The sequence below is a fragment of the Gekko japonicus genome, unplaced genomic scaffold, assembly GCF_001447785.1.
Source record: "Gekko japonicus isolate JY-2015 unplaced genomic scaffold, Gekko_japonicus_V1.1 scaffold1254, whole genome shotgun sequence".
NCBI lineage: Eukaryota > Metazoa > Chordata > Lepidosauria > Squamata > Gekkonidae > Gekko > Gekko japonicus.
The window spans coordinates 451,243-469,983 of NW_015167088.1; the positions used below are offsets into that span (position 1 = coordinate 451,243).

The following is an 18,741-nucleotide window of genomic DNA, read 5'->3' on the forward strand; positions in this document are numbered from 1 at the left end:
AGAATGCACTTAAAATTCATTTGTTCCAGGTAGTGGAGGTGGGGGTGTCTATGATTAGACCTCTGCCAAGAGTGAAATTCCTCTGCTTAAGGCTAGGTCAGCAATTCCCAAACTAGTTTCTAGGGCACATTGTGTACTGTAAGAAATCACTTGATTAAATAAAGTTAAATGCTTTTGTAAGCCCAAAACACACCCACCCACAGAGAAGACTGCCTGCTGGTTTCTGCAATGGCTGACAGGAGAGAGGTAAGGTCAGAGCAGTCAACTTCTGCCACAATCTCTGCATCTCATGTGACTGGATCATTCAATCACTCCTCGTAAAGCAAAACAGTGCCCACTGCATCTCTGCAATAAGCCACTGCTCTGGACTTAGTTTCTTCCAATCAGGAGATACATCAGAATAATAATAAATGCAGAAATGCAAGAGAGACTGTTCTGAGGATAGGCTGTTCTCATATTTTCACACTGTAAAGGTAATTTTTTTGGTGCAAGAGTGACACATGCTGCTACTTTTAATTTAGGGGCAGAAAGTCCCTCCGCTATCAGAAGTTTTGGAAATATTAGCCAAAAATCTCAACTAGACATTAATGAATTAATTCAAGCAGGCCACAGACCAGTAATACTCTTATTTCTTACAAGGTAACTTTACCTGGGTGAGGTACAATATGAAGAAGGGAAGTTATTCTAGTTATTGAATGGAATAAGCAGTATTTTGTACGCTTTGGAGGCATAGTCTAACAATACGGCATTTTCCCACCTCTACTAAAAGCAGACAGCTGTTTTGCTACCATCCCATTATCCCAGCAAAATTTAACATCCGAAGACAGGAGGCAACACAAGATGACCGACATATAGATGGAGGCATACAGGTATGAGTGGGGCTTTTATTGTGTCCTTTTGCACGATGCCTAATTTGAGAAAGCACTGAAAATCCTTGTTACCTATCAAATAGTATATTGTAAGACACCTGCAAGCATCTGAGTCAGCCAAAGACAGCCCAGGTGACAGCTAAACCAATAACCGATGCAGATACGTGGTATAGGATATGCACTATTGCACTATTATATAATTTTGTAATCCACCTTGAATCTCAAGGAGACAGGTGGATGATATAAATGAAATAAAACAAAACAAAGTTATGGGTCCCAACCAACATCTCAGACCCTTAGAGTGTTCACATTGATAGATACATTGACTTTCATTAGCTAAATTATAACACCGGTCATTCTCTTCTCCATCCTTTGTGTATGTGTGTGCTGGTATTCCTTGATCTGGCACCAATGTACAAGGAGTCCACAAACAGGAAAGGTGATGAAATACTGAAAACGCCTGGATGAATGAACTATGACGCTTGTGAGGCAGTGAGAATGCACTTTCAGACATGCATATCAGATGGGCTGGTGTGGTGACAATACTTCACATCCTACAATATATTCCTACATGGGTCTCAAAATACTGGAAATGCCTGGAGTATGTGCACATTTGGTAACTGGAAAAAAGACTGAGAGCAGGTGTGTTAATGTAACTTTGTATCAAAGTTACATGTAAGCCAATAGCAGAGGAGGAAAATAAAAGCTCAGTTTTCTAGCCTGCACACTTTCTTTCTTTCCTTCTTTCTTTCTTGTCTGCCTTTCTCACTGGGACTCAAGGCAGATTACACAGAGTAAATCAATACAATCAGCAAGATGGAACATTCCAACGAACAGTGCAATAGGATTTGGATTGGAGAAATCTGGAACCAACCAGAAATCTGAAACAGAATTGTGAGTTTATTTTAGGCACAGTACCAATGTTATAAAATTAATTGAACATAATAAACTATCAAAATCTGGCCTAACAGGCTATTAGAAGATACGTGATATTTTGTGGGAAAAACAATCTTTTACCAAGCTGACATGTAGCTTTATGTGGTGTTGAGAAGTCATATTAATTATTTAATGCTTTTATGATGTTTTATGAATATATATATTTCATTATTTGTTAGTGGCCTTCAATGTTTAGAGATGGAGAACAATTATTTCTTTTTTAAAAGTCATTTAAAACACACTGGTGAGTTTACTTTTCTCATTTTGTATATTACCAATTTGGGAAAGGGAGAAGGAGCACTAAGTAGCTGAGATTTAGTTGATGTCTATCATTAATTAATCCAGGCCAAAACAATCCACAACCAAACAAATAATTTGTTACTATACCTCCTGCAAATTTAGTAAACTGTGCATGCATCCGTGCAGGGCTCTCAGTCTCTCATCTTGCCAACACACCTTTCCCATCACAGAAACAGGCCCTCCATTTTAACTTTGCAACAGCTTAGAACACCACAGAACAGTGGGAGTTTGTTCTTGTGTGATCAAGCCATGCACTGATTTTTTTCCTCAACAGTAATGGTTATATCATTTGAATTAAACTGTTTGTTTTTTTACCCAGAGCACCCTTAATGTACACCTGACCTGAGCAGTACTTGCAACCTTTGACTCTGGATACTATTGTATGATAAAGCAAGCAGCTATTCAATTGACACACACTGTAGTCAGCAACATTTTCCCCACTTAATGAGATCTCTTGGTTATGATAATATGTGAATACTGAACAGACATGTATAAGCCAGTATGGTGTAGTGGCTAAAGTGTCAGACTAGGATCTGGGAAATCCATGTTCAGATCCCCACTCTGGCATGGAGGCTTGCTGGGTGACCTTGAGCCAGTCACACATGCGCAGCCTAACCTACCTCACAGGGTTGTTGTGAGGATAAAATAGAGAATTATATATGCTGCTTTGAGTCCCCACTGGAAAGAAAGGTTGGATAGAAATGAAATAAATAACTATTTTATGCTTCTATAGTCCAAATAAGCTCTGATCTAAGAGCTGGCTAATACTTTATCTAAAACCTGCACATGTCCAATTTAGCTCCATTAGCTAGAATTCAATGAGGTATGGGATAAATGAATACATAAATTTCTTTCAGTAGTGTCAACAGTCCAGCGTTTGCCACTGTACAACTCAGAATAGCAAACAGGAAGACACTGCTGACCAGCACTGACAAATGGAAGGTTATACATAAACTAGCAGAAGCAAAAAGGCAGCATAAGAAATCAGCACAGAAGTCTATGCAAATTGATTGGTACATTTTCTTTCCCCAGAATACAAATGCTGGGAAATTATGTTTGCCTCTACTTTTATTATTCCTTCCTCTCCTTTCACACAAGGAAATGTGTGAGCAACAGACTTTGCAGGCACCAAAGAATACAAGACAAACAGAGCTGAAACAGAAGACAGAAAAATGAATGTCAGACTGAAACGTCTCACCATTAAAAGGATGGCTTATGGAACGAGATAGATGCAGACAAGACGAGACAGGCCAGAAGCTGGACGTAAAGAAATGTGATGGAATTGTGAAGCGATTCACAAGGACAGGAGACAGGAGGGGGAAGAAGTTTAGAGATGGATATCCGTGCACACCTGAGTCCTCTGCCCGGGCCACCACTGTTGTGGGAGACCTCAGTCTGCTTTGTTCAAGAGCGGAAAACTCACGCTGGGTATCTGCCATGCAGCCAGATCTGGCAATGCTGCCTGCGCATCCCAGTACACTGCCCTCTGGAAACTCTGGAGATAATCCATCTGAAAACTCTTTTGTTTGGGAGTTAGTAACTCCTGGCTCAAACTGGACTTCAGTCCTCAATAACGTCTGGCTCTCTTTCAAGATCTCTCCACAGGAGTTTGCTGGGCAATCTCTGCCAGGGCTCAAGAACACAGCTACTTGGCCTCCCATCTTAGAAGTCCGGCCTTCAGGAAAGGAATGCTTCTTTTTACCAGTACCAGCAGGTGATTGGGGAGATTCTAGTGTTTTTGATTTGGCAGTTGGTGAGAAAGAAGCCAATGTCGGTCTGTCAGGTAGTGGTTTGGGGATGTCAAGAATCAAGTGGGCCCGGTTAGATGTTAACTTGCTGTGAAAGGACTTGGGTGACAAAGAGCTTGTGGCTTGCTGAAGAGCAGGTTTCACTGGGCCATTTTCTTTTACAAGAGGTTTGTTCTTCTCTGCGTCTCCTGAAGCATTTAGCAGCATCTTCTCTGGTACCTGGAGGCTGATCTCTCCTTCAGTCATAGTTTCTGCAGAATCATCAAGGCATAGATTTTCTCCCACAGATATGCTACGGGACATCTTGGCCATAAAGCTAGTGGTAGGGTTCATGTAGGATTTGGGTTTTGTAGCTTTACAGTCTTTGGTTTGTAGAGAGTTGGAGCCATCCATCTTCAACAAAGTTGCAGGCAACATCCGGCAGTAATTAGACCTGGGATCCTTCTCACCTACCATTAGTGTCTGAGGACGTTGCCCAGCAGAAGGCATCACCACCCCTGGAACCTTATCTGTAGAAATGGAAGAAATAAATGCACAGAACTGGTCTGGAGCAATTTGTGCAGCCAGAATCAGAATATCTCCACCTTTTAAAAATATTTTACCTCAGGTTTTCCTTTTATTTTTTAAGGACATCAGGTGAATCATCACCATCATAACCTCCTGGGATGAATGTTAAACAAACTCCCCCATCCTGTTGTTATACACTCCCCACCACCAAGCACTGATCCCTGAATTTCTAATTGAAGAGCTAGGCTAAAAGTAGTGTTGCATTTTCAGTTCTGTATAATAAGAGCACAACAAGTGCAGGTGCATAAACAAAGGACATACTGCCTGATATTTTCTGCAATATGCCATCTTTATATTGAAGTAACAGCTACAGGGCTGTTATTGCTTGCTTATCCCTTGAAATGATACTAAAAACAGATGTGGTCCTCTCCTTTGCAAAGCACCTCTTTGCAAAGCACCAGACAAAGAGAAAGCAGCCCACAACTGCACATGAATGATCACCCTTGGCTTATAACTGAAAGAAATTCACTGGATAGAAGCACAGCTGGCAGAACTTCTACAGAAGAACTTCTAGGTAGATTGGGCCCAGTATTGCTGTTAAAGCAATGGCTAATTTTCACAGAAAGCAAATGAAGTCACCTTCCTACAATCACCAAAGAGAAGCAGAGATCCTATTTCCCAGCTCAAGTCACCCTGTGATATGCAAATAGGGAAGTGTGGGCAGACAAAGTTTAGTTTTCATGCTGGCAGATTTCTCTTCTTCAAGGCTGTGCAATTTTCTATTTGGAGTCTACTACACATCACAATACTAATCATTTTCTTACCATTATGGGCAAGGTCATGAACTGACTGGGATTTTCTCATCATCCCATCACTATCTGGGAATGGCCCAACAGGTCTTCCAGGACCTCTGTTGATCTCTAAAGTAGGTTTTCTCTTTCTGTGCACATAAAGAGACTTAAAGGAATTCACATCACTTTGAAAACTGCCATTCTCTGTGACCGAGTTCAGCTGATCAATCTCATATTTCAACAAATCAGCAGGAACTTGATTTGACAAGGCTGGAACCTCAAGAAGTTTTCGCTCCAGTGCCAGATTAGATGAAGAAAGTGACAGCTGTCTATAGAAACAAAGACAGAACAAGATACTCAAGATATTGTAATTAGGTTTTGTTGTTGTTAAAAAAGCAAAAGAATACTACGTAACTAATTCTCACAATGGAGCAAGACGCATCTAATCAGATCAAGGCCAATATACGGTAACTTCCAGAAACAGCATATAGAAGTACATTTTCCCCTTGGACAAACGTAGTAGTGAATAGGGGAACGAGGACTAATTATACACAAGACGGCTATGTTTAACAGAAGGATTTAGCATACATGGAAACAAGGGGGAAGGCAAAGGGCAGGTTCCAGCAAAGGAGGACACATTTATATTAGAATGAGTTCCTCTCTGCTCCTTATGGTACCAGTTCCAGACTCTTTTACACTTTTCCTACTGCAAGATCTTCAGGCCAGACTGTACAATCTTTGAAAGCAGGGACAGAGATTAAAACATGAGTCATTCCTTCTACCTGAAGCAAGATTTATAATGGTAGTGTAAAGGCTATAACAGAGAAAGGTGCACCAAAGCTTACAGAAGCCTGTCTACCCACTCTTCTCTTTGCTACTTTGATGAAAAGCAGAACAAATGTTCAGTAAACTCTGGCATTCATAGAAACCCTTTTCCAATGCACATGATGATAAGCCTTCTCCCAACTGCCCCCTAGCTGGCTGCCAGCCAAATTAATCAATCAAACCAGTTTTTTTAAAAAACATTCTCATGCAGAGTTTGGCACACAGTCAATAGAATAGAGAACTTGTTACTGTAAGGAAAACTAAACTTAATAGGATGGTTTTCACTGTCCAGGTTGAATGAAATGCAAAAATAAAGTGCATAAATGGTAAAGAGCAAATCAGATAAATAAAATAAATTTCCCAGCCTTTTCAAAATGGTTTTATACATCTGTGAAGTCGGCGGGAATACTGAATGTCGCCCTCTTCAAACCCAGGCAATCAGAATATAGAAGAACTCCTGACAGTCTCTTTGTTCCAACGTACCAAGGTAAATATGGAAGACTGAGGGCAAAAATAAAGGTTACAGCTGCAACTCCTGTTCCCTGCAGCCACACAGCAACTGCGGGGAATGGCTTCTAAATAAAAGGAGAGCCCAGGGGTCATTTCCTGCAGGAGCGCACAGGAGCGGAGCTCTGGCAGTAAAGAGCCCAGGGGGCGGGCACATGCAACAAGCCCCACCCCCTGCTCCCAGCAGTCCTCAGTCAGAACAAGAAGCAGCCAGGTAAGTTGCAGAGCTCCCCCCGGCCCCCTGGCCCAAAGCAGTTCAGTGGCACCTTTAAGGCCAAGTTTTATTCAGGTACAAGCTCTCCCTCCTCTGCGAGAACAGATCTGAAGGTCCCCCCCCCAGTAGCTAGCAATCCAAAACAGTCCAGTGGAACCTGAGCGGTGGTTGTTACCTTCTGACACACTTCCGGTGATGTCAGGGGGTGTGGCATATGCAAATAAGTTATGCTAATGAGCTCCTGCACCTCTTTTTCTGCGAAATGACCCCTGGAAGGGATGGCTCCTGCCTCCCCCCCCCCAAGCTGTTTTCTGTACAAAAACGGCACAGGAGGAGTTATTTGGATTACTTTGCTGCTCTAAATAGAGCATCTGCACACATGGAGCAGCAAAGTCAGGGAAATAGCTCTTCCCCCAGCACAGCTTTCACTAGGGTTGCCAGGTCTGGGTTGGAAAATACCTGGAGACTTTGGGGGTGGATCCAGGAGAGGGCAGGGTTTGGGGAGGGGCCTCAGCATGGTACAGTGCCATAGACTCCACCCTCCAGAGCAGCCATTTTCTCCAGGGGAGCTGATCTCTGTCAGCTGGGGATCAGCTGTAAAAGCAGAAGATCTCCAGGCCCCTCCTGGAGGCTGGCAACCCTAGCTTTCACATAGGTCAACAGCTGGGGAGCAGGGAGAGAGGGAAGCCCTTTTGAGCCATTCCCTGCAGCTCCTGTGTGGCTGTGGGGAACACAAATCTTTAAAGTTTGTAACATTTATTTTGGCCCAAAGACAAGAGGCTTCCATACCTAAACCAGAGAAAGTCCCACAAGGCCTTGCAGCCCTGCAACAAAAAGTGGAATGGTACCTGAGAGCTGGAGACTGGGACAAAAAGCGAGAAGAAATACTGTTTTCTGTTCGTTCCAGGGTCCTACATGATCCACCTATGAATTCAAGGAGAAAACATGCAAGCATTAGGCAAGAGAACACAGTTTTCTGGGATGGGACATTTTAGTGAATGACACTCAATTTAGCATTGTATAACTTCTTCACAGGCTGTCATGCTTGCTAAGAGACTGCAAAAGCTTATTACAACCTTAGTACATGTAAAATTATATGAGGTAGGAAAGGCTCTGATAATCTTAGGCTGGTCATTGATTTGATTGCTTTAAATAGTAAGAGACCTGATTGAGTTACCATCTTTTCACTCAATGCTGAAAAGACCTTTGACAAAATATACAGGAAACTTGTTTTTGCTGCATTGACTTAATTTGGTTTTCCTCACACATTTTTAAATGGATTAGAATTCTTTATTCATCTCCCAGTTCTAGGGGGTCTTCACTAATGGCATCTTTTCTGCACCATTCCTCTTGAGGTGGGTACCAGACAAGGCTGCCCTCTTTCTCCTCTTAGTTTTGATTTTTGCTTGAAAGCACTAGCTTATGCTATAAGAAAAAATAATAGCATTCATGATTTGTACATAACTCTCTGGAATTTAAACTTATTCTTTATGCAAATGGTCTTTTATTGTTTATTTTGGAACCTCAGTCTTCCATTCCTGTACTAATGAAAACTGATTAGTACGTCTGATGATTTGTCTGGTTATTTGATAAACTGGACAAAATCTGAGTTGATGCCATTGGGAGACAATATATCATGGAGTATATTTGCTGATGGAGATTTTCAGTAGTGTCCAGATGTCATTACTAATCTTGACATACTGATTCCTAAGAGACACTTAGCACATAATTATGCAAAATTTTAACAGTTGATTGGTGATATAACCTTTGATTTGGACAAATTGGCAATCTTAAAACTTTCCTTATGAGATAAAGCAAACATACTCAAAATGAACACTATACCTTGGATTATATATGTTCTATGTGCAGTTCCTTTTCATATACCTTTTAAATCAAGATGGGTAGCCGTGTTTGTCTGTAGCAGTAAAAAAGAGTAAGAGTCCAGTAGCACCTTAAAGACTAACAAAATTTGTGGTATGAGCTTTTGTGAGTCACTGCTCACTAAAGAAGTATCCGAAGAACTGAGTAGTGACTCACAAAAGCTCATACTCTACCACAAATTTTATATACCTTTTAGATATATTTCTGAAATTAATACTTGTGCCTCTCTCTAAGTAGGATGGATTAGGGTCTACTCATACTAACATAGATTCTGTTCCTCCTCAGTTTTTGTAATTCAATAATTATAACTTAAAATGTCACAACAATATCAGTTTGATACATTTTCACATGGGGGGTTTACTTTGAACCAATTAACAGACTATGATGATGAGTTTTTGTTATTTTCTCAGCTGAGGTCTAGATATGACCTATCAAACTGTTGAATGGCCATATTTACAACTGCACCATCTGTTGGTATCTAAATATGGCCCTGAAGTGCTAAAAATTTAAGAATCTCCCTTACTGTTGGAAACTCATTGAAACAATGCAGAAAATGAAACTGACAATAGTTGTTTATAAATATCTTGTGTTAATTAATACATATGATATGCAAAGTCTTGAGAATGAATGGAATAACAAACTAGATTGTCCTGTTCAGCCAAAGCAACAGGATATGGCCCTAAATTGTTATACCTGTTGTTTCTATAGACTTTAAGCTGTGACTTATTCAGCAAACAAATTACATTTAGGATAGACTGGACACCACAGCACCTTTTTAGTAAAGGACTAAATGAAGTACGGTATCTAATAGTTGGCACTGTAACCTACAAGATGTGTCTCCTAAACATATGCTCAAGGATCCATCCAGTTATTCAGCCTTTTTGTGAGGAAGTAATTACTCATATCAGTTTTGTACAAGAATATTCATTAATCTTTGAGGATGCGTTATGCGCTTCTAAACTATTTGCCTGTCTCCAGGAGGCTAATTGATGGTCAATGAAAATGGACCCACTTTGTCCATATTGTTGCTAAAAGACTTACTATTACAGCACCGGAGAGATAAATGCTCAACTAATAGATTGAGGACCTTACAACCTTATCAACATTTGAATGTATGACATATAGATGACAACTGCAGATGGACATATTTTAGACTAGTAAGGAAAGCCCTTATCTATAGACTTGCCACCATCATTGTTGTGTTTTTATTTCTTTTTAGGGGGTAATGGATTTTTTTAAAATTACAAAAGCATTTCTTCAGATGTTACAGTGAGGAAGGCAATACCCTGAAGTCCTACACTTTGCTTCCTGCGCAGCCTGATCCTAAGCATGTTTACAATGTTCAGCAGTGCTTAATTCCAAATAAGTGGGCCAGGGTTGTGGCCTTTAGGTTAGAGCATAAGTATTACGTTTTTACCTTGTATAGGCTTGATCTGTTGCTATTTTTAGACTAACCGGAGTTTTTATGTACTACTGTGAAATTTGTAATCTCTCTTTTGTACCCCTTTTGGGTTTTAATTTGCTATTGATCTTGCTGTATTTGACTTGGAACTGGCGGTAAATTCTACTGATGGATGGGGCTTGTGCCAGCGGAACAGGTTTTTCTTGCTTCCCCCCCCCATGGCCAAAAATGTTCCCCAAAATGCTACTCCCGGGGGACACACACAGTATGCCCCCCCACATATACTGTGGCCCAAAATATTCCCTAAGATGCTACTCATAGGGGATGCAGTTGGGGTCTATAACAGAAGCTGGGATTCTGCAAAAATTCCCCACCCACCCCATTCAGTTAGTGGAAATCTACTACTGCAGCCAACCATTTTATATTTGTAGGAATTCATATGTAAAGGATTTCAAATTTTATTCTAGGCATTCTATTGAATCCATTAGCAGAAGTTGCCTGTCACAGATCTTTCCTTTTTCCCCCAGCCCTTTATTTCCCCTAACCTCAGCAGTCGCTTCCAACTCTGGGAAAGTTGATTGCCCTTCCTGCCTCTTCCATCAGCAGAAGAGAGAGAAAGGAGCAGCCCACTTGCCCATATGGCTATGAGTCCATGTGGCTCCTGTGATCCTGGGAATGAGCTCTACTGAGGTTAGAAGGGACTGCTGGGTGGAGGGAAGAGCAGAGGAGATCTCTGATCCTTGTGCAAACAGGTCACTGGACACAGCCTGTTATTCTTCTACTGTTTTTGATGCTGTTGTGTGATACATCTTGTGTTTTTCTATGCCAACTCCCTCAATAAAATCAATAAATGTTAGCCCTTATGAGCACTTAACAAATAATGAAAAATTAAGCCATGAAGAACATTGCAAGGATTAAACGAAGGCTTAGAATCCTAGTGTGTGTGTGCTGGGCGTGCATGTGTGTGTAAAAACTAACTCCAGTTGATCTTCGCATCTATATCTGTATATCACAGGTAACCTGAATTAGTTTCTAATAGGGATTTCCTACACAAGAGGGGAGGAGGGGAGGCACACAAACAAATCTAGTTTATACATATGTCAGCTTAAGACAGGAAAAGGCAGTCCAAGAAAAAACAAGGCCCAGTTCAGCTACTGCCCTCTACTCTTAGAGCTTTGAATTTGAAAAATATCCCTCATGTTTAAGAGTAACTGGCTTTCATTCTTCTAGCGACAGCATGGATCATTAAACTTAAAAGAAGTCTTAAGCCAAACCACATAAAATAAGAAGCCCCACTGTGTACAGATAGATTTATTTCATTTGTGGCAACTGGCTGAAGAACCACTACCCATTGTTCCCATTTGCTGCTTCTGAATGCTTATAACCCTCTGCCACATTCCTGTTCTTCAAAGAGATTTCTGTGCCCACGTCTTCCACTAGGGGGCGGTCATACTGCCATTTAATTCTCTGCACAACCATGTAGGTCAACGGCAAGGCCATAATGTTTCTCCATGTCAGTAAATTGGGGGGGGGGGGGGAGCCATTTCAGCAAGCCAAACAGAATGCATTTTAGACAGCCTCCATTCCCTGTTACCTACTAGACTGCAGAGCTATCTGCCTCACTTCTCAGTAAACCCACTATAGGTATCTGGTTCCACAGTTGCCAAGTGGGAGCCACAAAAGGTAGTGACATGAATGGTCTATGCAGATTTACAGAGACATGTTATGAAACGTTGTTATAGACAATGTCTTCCACTGCTTTCCAAATGTACCCTTTTCACCATTACAGGCCAGAGTCTCAAAATGTTGCTTGAGAAACTTCTCCTGATCTGGAGTCCTGGGGACTTCTCCCCCCAGTTGTCCAGTGCCCACATCTTCCTCATCATCTTCTCCCTCTCCTTCCACCTGTTCATCCAAGTCTGAGGTACCATCAACGCTGAGAGGTTCTGTGCTCTCAGAATCTGAAGGAGAAAATGCTACATGTTAAATATATAACAACTTATACTGATAAAAGTAATACTTCTTTTTGGGTTTTACTTGATATTCATGCAATGATCCTCAGGCTAGAAACAAGCCATAAAAACAGCTTTAATAGATTCCCTCATGTCTGGGTAAAAAGAAATGTTTTGGGTGCCATTAATATGTCAATGACACTCAGGTCTCTCTTTTAATAAGCCTATGAGGGGAGCCATCTCTGCCCTAGGCCAATACCCAGATTCTGTGATTAAGTGTCTCGGGGAGAACAAGCTGAAGATAAATCCAGATAAAGCAGAGGTGATGCTGGCTGGCAATGCTGATGTGGAGACTGTGCTACCCACTTTTGATGGGTGAGACTCTCTCTAAAAAACTCCACCAACATCTTAGAAGTACATAAAAAAATAATGTAGTGGTTAAAATGCCCCCTCCCCCCACTTTTCTCTAGCACAGAAATTCTCTCTTCTTCAACCCAGATGACCTGATCCAAGCTAAAGTAGTCTTGAGGCTAGAGTACTGCACCACACTGTGAATGGAGTTGCCCTTGAAAATAACTTTGGGACTTCCACTGGTCCCAAACACTGCAGCCCAACTACCGGGGTGGATCCAACCATCCTCCAATTTAAGTGGCTCTTCCTACAACATTGTTTCCATTGTGAAATTGTTAACACTACTTGCCCATTTGTTTCCAGGTTCAATACAAGTGCCAGCTTTCACCTTTAAAGCCTTTCCCTGTATGAGCCGGTGTTGAAACTCTGGTCTTCCATCTCTTACTATAGAGATGTGAGAACTGCCACTGCTTGGTCTCATGCTTTTGTAATACAGGCCTCCACTGATATAGAAAGGTCTGTCTCAGAGAAAGGTCCATCTACCTCCATGTGTTTCAGGAGAGTGTGTAAATCTGAGTTGAACAATACGGCATTTGAGGATGGTTAGTGGCAATGAAAGAGTACTTTTTCTGGCTCTCTTTTTATTGTTTCAAGGCATGGTTGTTTGGTTTACTGGTTTTGTGTTGTAAATTGCTCTGCCCCCACCAGGGAAAAAAAAACAGTACAGAAATGTTTTAGATGAAAATTGTTTAACTCGTTCACCTTCATTTGGACTTGATAGTCGGCTGCTGCTGTAGTCCACAGAGCAGGCACTGTCAGGGCTGTGTTTATCTGGACATCCATTGATGTGGTAGCCTCTACCTAGCTTCCCATGGGGGAGTGCCTTTACCTGGAACTCACTGCGAGAGAGAGGCAGGAACACCGAATTTGAAGAGGCACTTGCCTTGTACATTTAAAATAAAAAATTCAACTCTTACAGACCTTACATGTGATAATCACATTATGACCACAACAAGAGGATGACTTTTTTTTCAAGCCTAATTTTTTCACCATTTATGCAAAGATTTTTTTGCATTTCATAGAGCCTGGACAGTGACATTTGGACTATTTCTTCCACTTTGAATAATATAAAGATACCCTGTACTCAGCTGGACCATTTCTGTCTTGTCAATATTCATAGGTGAATGAAGCTATATCTAAAATTTTCCAACACTGCATTCAAGTGGGCTGAAAGATATACAACTTTTATCTAGCTGTCTCACAAATCAATGGTATCCCAAATCAGACCTCAAGACCAAGTCTGAGGTTAAAACTACTGTGCAGATACAAGCCGTTTGGCAGCACTTTACTGTATCCTTTACAGAAAACTCAGCAAATTGTTGGAGACATCACTTTGCACAAAATGGAAAAGTCTCAGCATATCACCATGACAACAGCCTTGGGCCACTCTCCTTTCCTTCCCTGCATCAGCAACAGGGTGTGTTTTTCCAAGTGCAGCCAATGGTTTCCTGCCACCTTATGGCTGTAAACAAAGACATTTGGTTTTGTCCGATACTTGGGAGAAGTTTTAATCCTAGTCATTATAGCTGAATCAAGCACTACGGCTACTAATGGTGGATATATTTGCCTTAACTCCTGCTCCAACTGCTTAAAAATTCTGTGTGCTTCTGAACACCATCCAACAGTGCTCCCTACCCCCATTTTCTAACTTTTCCAAGATATCAAAATTTGCTCCATCCACAAACTAAATACATAACACAACAGTTTCTGCAGCGTGGGATTAATAGTTCTCTGACTACAAAACTTTATAATGTAAATAAACTTATGCAGATGTATCTTGAGGTCACTGACATAACGTTTTTTACACATACACATGCTGTGGAAGGCAAGGAAATAAAACAGCCACAAGTGAAGTTCAGCGCAGAGGAGGAAAAACAGGGAAAGGAGCATTAAACTAAGATTGAGATGGACAGACAACGACAGGGGAGAAAGGGAACAAGTTTCCCTTATTTCTTCAATCCTTTTTTGCCACATATGACGCCTTCATCCACTTCCTACCCTCAGAGGCATGATTTTCCATCCATTTTTCTTTCCCTTTGTGACTGAGCAGCCCTAATTATCTGTTTTCTTCTTTCCTGAAGAACTCTGGCTGTCCCATCCTGTCACAGTATGATACTTTGGCTGTTGGCTGAGCCCAGGAATCTGAGGGAAGGGTCAAGAGCCCCCTTTAACTTAAGCAACTGACATGGCACTTGAGGCGTTTTGAAATTCCAAATTAACAAAGTATTTTATTCATCATGTTTTAAACAAACTTCTGAGATAACTCAATATAGAACTCTGATGTAAATTAGTATATGCACAGACTTTAGTTCATACGTTTCAGGCTATTGAGAGTTTCATAAGCTATTCACAGTGACTTGGGATCCTTATGAGAAGCTTTTGTTCCAGTGTTTCCCAAACACTCCAGTACACTTCATTTGCTCTTTTGCTTTCCAGAAGGCTGAGACACTCTATCCAGTACTCAAACCCCTTCTCTAAACACACCAGTACTCTTCTTAAGTTTTATCTGACTCCTAAGGTTTCACAAGGCAGTTTCTAATGACAGCAAACCAGGGATCTCTCCACTCTTCAGAGCTATCTCCCTGTTTTGACTGGGTAGGGAAATCCTTCTCTCACTAGAAGATCTATCCCCTTTTATTGGCCCAAATGGGAGTCTTCCCCTAACTACCCACTCCTCTTGCCAGCTTTCCCAGTACTCTATCTGTGTTAAACTGCTCTCAGTCAGGGTTGAATTCAGAATGAATTCTCCTAAGCATCCAATTCAGAAGTCTTTCTCTGTTCAATTTATGCTAACCAATCAGATTCCTTGGAGCAGCCTGTCACTCAAGGCTCTCTGGCTCTGTGAAGAATTAACCCTTCAAAATCTGTTACCTGTTTACACAGCACTTATAAGATTTTAAAGTGCAGTCCATCACACAGTCCATCACCACATCACCTCAAAATATTTACTGCTTCTAGATCATTCTCTTACTAAACTTTCTTACTAAAAATGGCCAGGCCAGCACCTGTAAAATCCTTATAACAATAAACGTTGGCATGAACCTGCATCAGATTATTTCAACTAATGCCTTCGGCTCAAAGATAAAAGACAGAATACCACAAATGTAAGTCACAGAAAGGAATTAATATTTGACCTGCTAATATCTGCACGGTGAATCTCTTCTTGTTCTGGATAGATCACACATTCCTCGCTCTCAGAGGGCTCCAGTTCCTGGGGGAAAATCCCATCTTCACAGGATAAAAGCCGAATAACTTGAGGTCGGACACAGGGCTGATTTTCCTGAGGAGACACGTAGTCTCCAATCTGGGAAAGAAATGCAGAAATGTGATTAGCTATTATTGCTTGAGCAGAGAATTTTACAAGGCTTTGTATTCATTGTTGGAAAAAAATGATAACTAGTAAGCAAGCAAGCAATATTATTTGGTAGTATTGTTGCCAACTTCCAGGTGGAGCCTGGAGCTCTCATGATATTACAACTGACCTCCAGACTACAGAGATAAATTCCCCTAGAGAAAGTGGCTGCACTGAAGGGTGGCCTTTATGGCATTATACCCTTCTGATGTCCTGACCTCCCCAGGCTCCGCCCCCAAATCTCCAGGGATTTTCCAAACTGGAGCTGTCAACCCTATTTGGGAGAGTCATTAGAGGATCACTATTGGCCTGTAATAAGTTACTTGCCATAACAATCACACTGCTACACACACAAAACAAATAGAAACAAAGAAGCAGCGCCTCTTTTCCTTTACTCATGATACCCAGTGTGGTGTAATGGCCAGTGTGTCAGACTATAATCTGGGAGACCCAACTTCAAATCCCTACTCTGGCATGGAAACTTGCTGGGGGAACTTGAGCCCATCACACATGCAGCCTAACCTATCTCACGGGACTGATGTGTGGATAAAAGGTAGGAGAGGATAATGATGGCAAGCCACTTAGGGTCCACACAGGGGAGAAAGGCAGGTAATGAAGTAAACAAACAAAAAATATTTTATGCTTGTATAGCCCAGGTAACCTGAACATATCCCAGTTTAGCTCAATTCACTAGAATTCAATGATGTCATCGGCTTTATTGTAGAACCCCATTTCTCCCATGTGACAACTGGTAGATGCTTCCATTAAGAAGAACAGGTCTTACATTGTTAACTTGCAGAGGGATATCAGCATGCTCTTCTTGGTCATCTCCATTGCTGGCCTGGGACATGGAGTCTCGGCTAGGAGACCGGGAGACTGAGAAGGACTCCAGCTGGCGTAAATCAAGCATGGATTTAACTGTCATCTCCAGGCTGCTGGTTGGCTGGGACCAACGCCCACGCTGCCGAGGTGCCTTGCTCATAGTAGTCTCTGTACACTGGATTGTTGCAATGTCTTTTGCCTAGAGATATTTTCAAAATAGGAGATTATGTGATCAGAGAAACAGAATCCATTAAAAAGCACTTGCTGCGGAGTGGGGGTAGGATCCGCACAAGAGCTCTTCATTAAATCTTGACCATAAATATTGGGGAATGAGACATAATAACAGAAACCGATTGATGAAATGTTGTCAGCATATCTTAGCATTTTCTACACTCTAATCGTATCTTCAGTAGCATATAGCTCTACTCTCCCAAGCTACTCTTATTATATCTTAAAGATCCTGCTGTTTGTAAAGAAGGGAAGAACTACCTGATTTGTCTCAAGCAGTTTCTTCAAGAGTAGTCCCCCCCCCCACACACACACACACGTCAGCTTCCAAGTAGTTTTTTGTGCTTGGGGATTTGGGGGAGGGGGAACAATCACATGACATCATGCTCTAATCATGCGCTGAAAGTTCATTCCCCATCCTCATTACAGTCATTACCAAACCTGCTTTGCTCCAGTTTTTTAGGGAAGAGCACAGTCCAAGTGTATCATCATGCCATACAGACAAGAAGGTGTGCATGTTTGATGGCCCCACCCACATCAGCACCATACCCTTCAGCACCTTTCCATGCTGTGCCACCAGAGAGTTGGGGGGGGGGGGCTTTTAAAAAGATCTGTAATGTTACACCACTATAGCAGTTGCCATTTTTTAAAAAGCCCTCAAAAAGCCCTGTAGTAGCATGGTGGGGGGAGATGCAGGGGAAATGGCTGCTGATAGAGAAAAATACACAGAAAACTCTCATGTGGAAGCTCTGTTGCCAATGAAGATGCCTCTACATTCACAGAAGTTATGAATGCAAAACAAAAAATTCCTTGCCATCTGGGTACAGTCATGATGGATTCTATCTTGATCAGCTAACCACCAGCTAACATGGGTTGCTTCTGTAAAAACTGGAAAATGCCTTAACAGTGGCATGTTAAAGCAATATAGCCACCCTTGAGTGATATTGTCTTAAAGATCATAATTTTCTTAAAGATTTTCTTAAAGATCATAATTTTGAGTGATATTTTCTTAAAGATCATAACAAGACAGCAAATCACTGCAGTGCAACTTTTAAAAATGCTTATAATCCTGGCAGAAAGTTTATTAAATCAAGGTAGGATGAAAGTAGTCAGTGTTAGACTGTGACTAGTCCTTACTGAGGTGACAAATCCAGATCTGGAGCTGTACCCCTCCCAAGTATGAACTGGGGTTCCAGGACTGAGAGTTCTATATAAACATTCTCCCAGCACATAGAAAAATGTGGAAAGATTCTAGCTCATCTTCTTCCTGACATGTAACAACTAGTTTTCAGTGTTCAAGATTTTCAGTATGGAAGAATATTCAGTTCACAGAGTATGAAGTGGCACAGCCCAGATACAGGCTTACTTACCACCTCAGTGAAGACAAAACTAGACCTGACATGGAATTCCATGCCTTTTACTCATTTACTAAAAGCAGTTTGAACCAGCTATGTTTGCAAGTGAAAGAATGGGTGCAGAAAGGGTTACTTTATTCTTTTGCTTTCCTGCCAGACTAAACAATCAAACTCCTCAACTGGTTTTGGCCCTGGGGGAGGAAAGCCACCATTTTAAGCAGAAATGCACCCTTACACTGCCCTTCAGTCTCATAAATCTTCCACTGAGGTTCACATTCTATGATGACTGCTTTTTATTTATTTGTTTTTTAAAAGCTACTAGGGAGGAGGGTTATGCAATTCTACACTTTGCCTATCTTGGCTCCAAAAACTAGGAGTCTGTATGCTCCAATTATGAACAAGTGTTTCATTAATTTCAAAGAATTAGAGTTATGCTAGCCATCAACTGAGCTAAAAAATCTCAAACAGTGACTGACTGTGTTAATAGAACAAACCAAACCACAAGATACAGAATGGGTAGATAAATTTTAAAAACTCGAGATTAAGGCATGAGGTTTTTCTCAACCCCCCCCCCATAAACTCCCCCCCCACACCACCACTATTATATTGGTGGTATGCCAGAACAGACTACTATTAGAGCA

General features: G+C 41.3%; 1 protein-coding gene across 1 annotated transcript in view; it reads right to left on the reverse strand.

Annotated features, from left to right (window-relative positions):
* The window catches only part of MAPKBP1 (mitogen-activated protein kinase binding protein 1), a gene marked incomplete at its 5' end in the record, with an annotated part of 105,257 nt that overhangs the window by 5,618 nt on the left and 80,898 nt on the right, over positions 1-18,741 (reverse strand). The window contains 7 exons of the mRNA XM_015412861.1: positions 3,457-4,362; positions 5,185-5,480; positions 7,546-7,621; positions 11,753-11,941; positions 13,046-13,182; positions 15,478-15,647; positions 16,480-16,716. Of these exons, the coding sequence (XP_015268347.1) occupies positions 3,457-4,362; positions 5,185-5,480; positions 7,546-7,621; positions 11,753-11,941; positions 13,046-13,182; positions 15,478-15,647; positions 16,480-16,716 (2,011 nt within the window). The remainder of the gene's footprint in view (positions 1-3,456; positions 4,363-5,184; positions 5,481-7,545; positions 7,622-11,752; positions 11,942-13,045; positions 13,183-15,477; positions 15,648-16,479; positions 16,717-18,741) is intronic.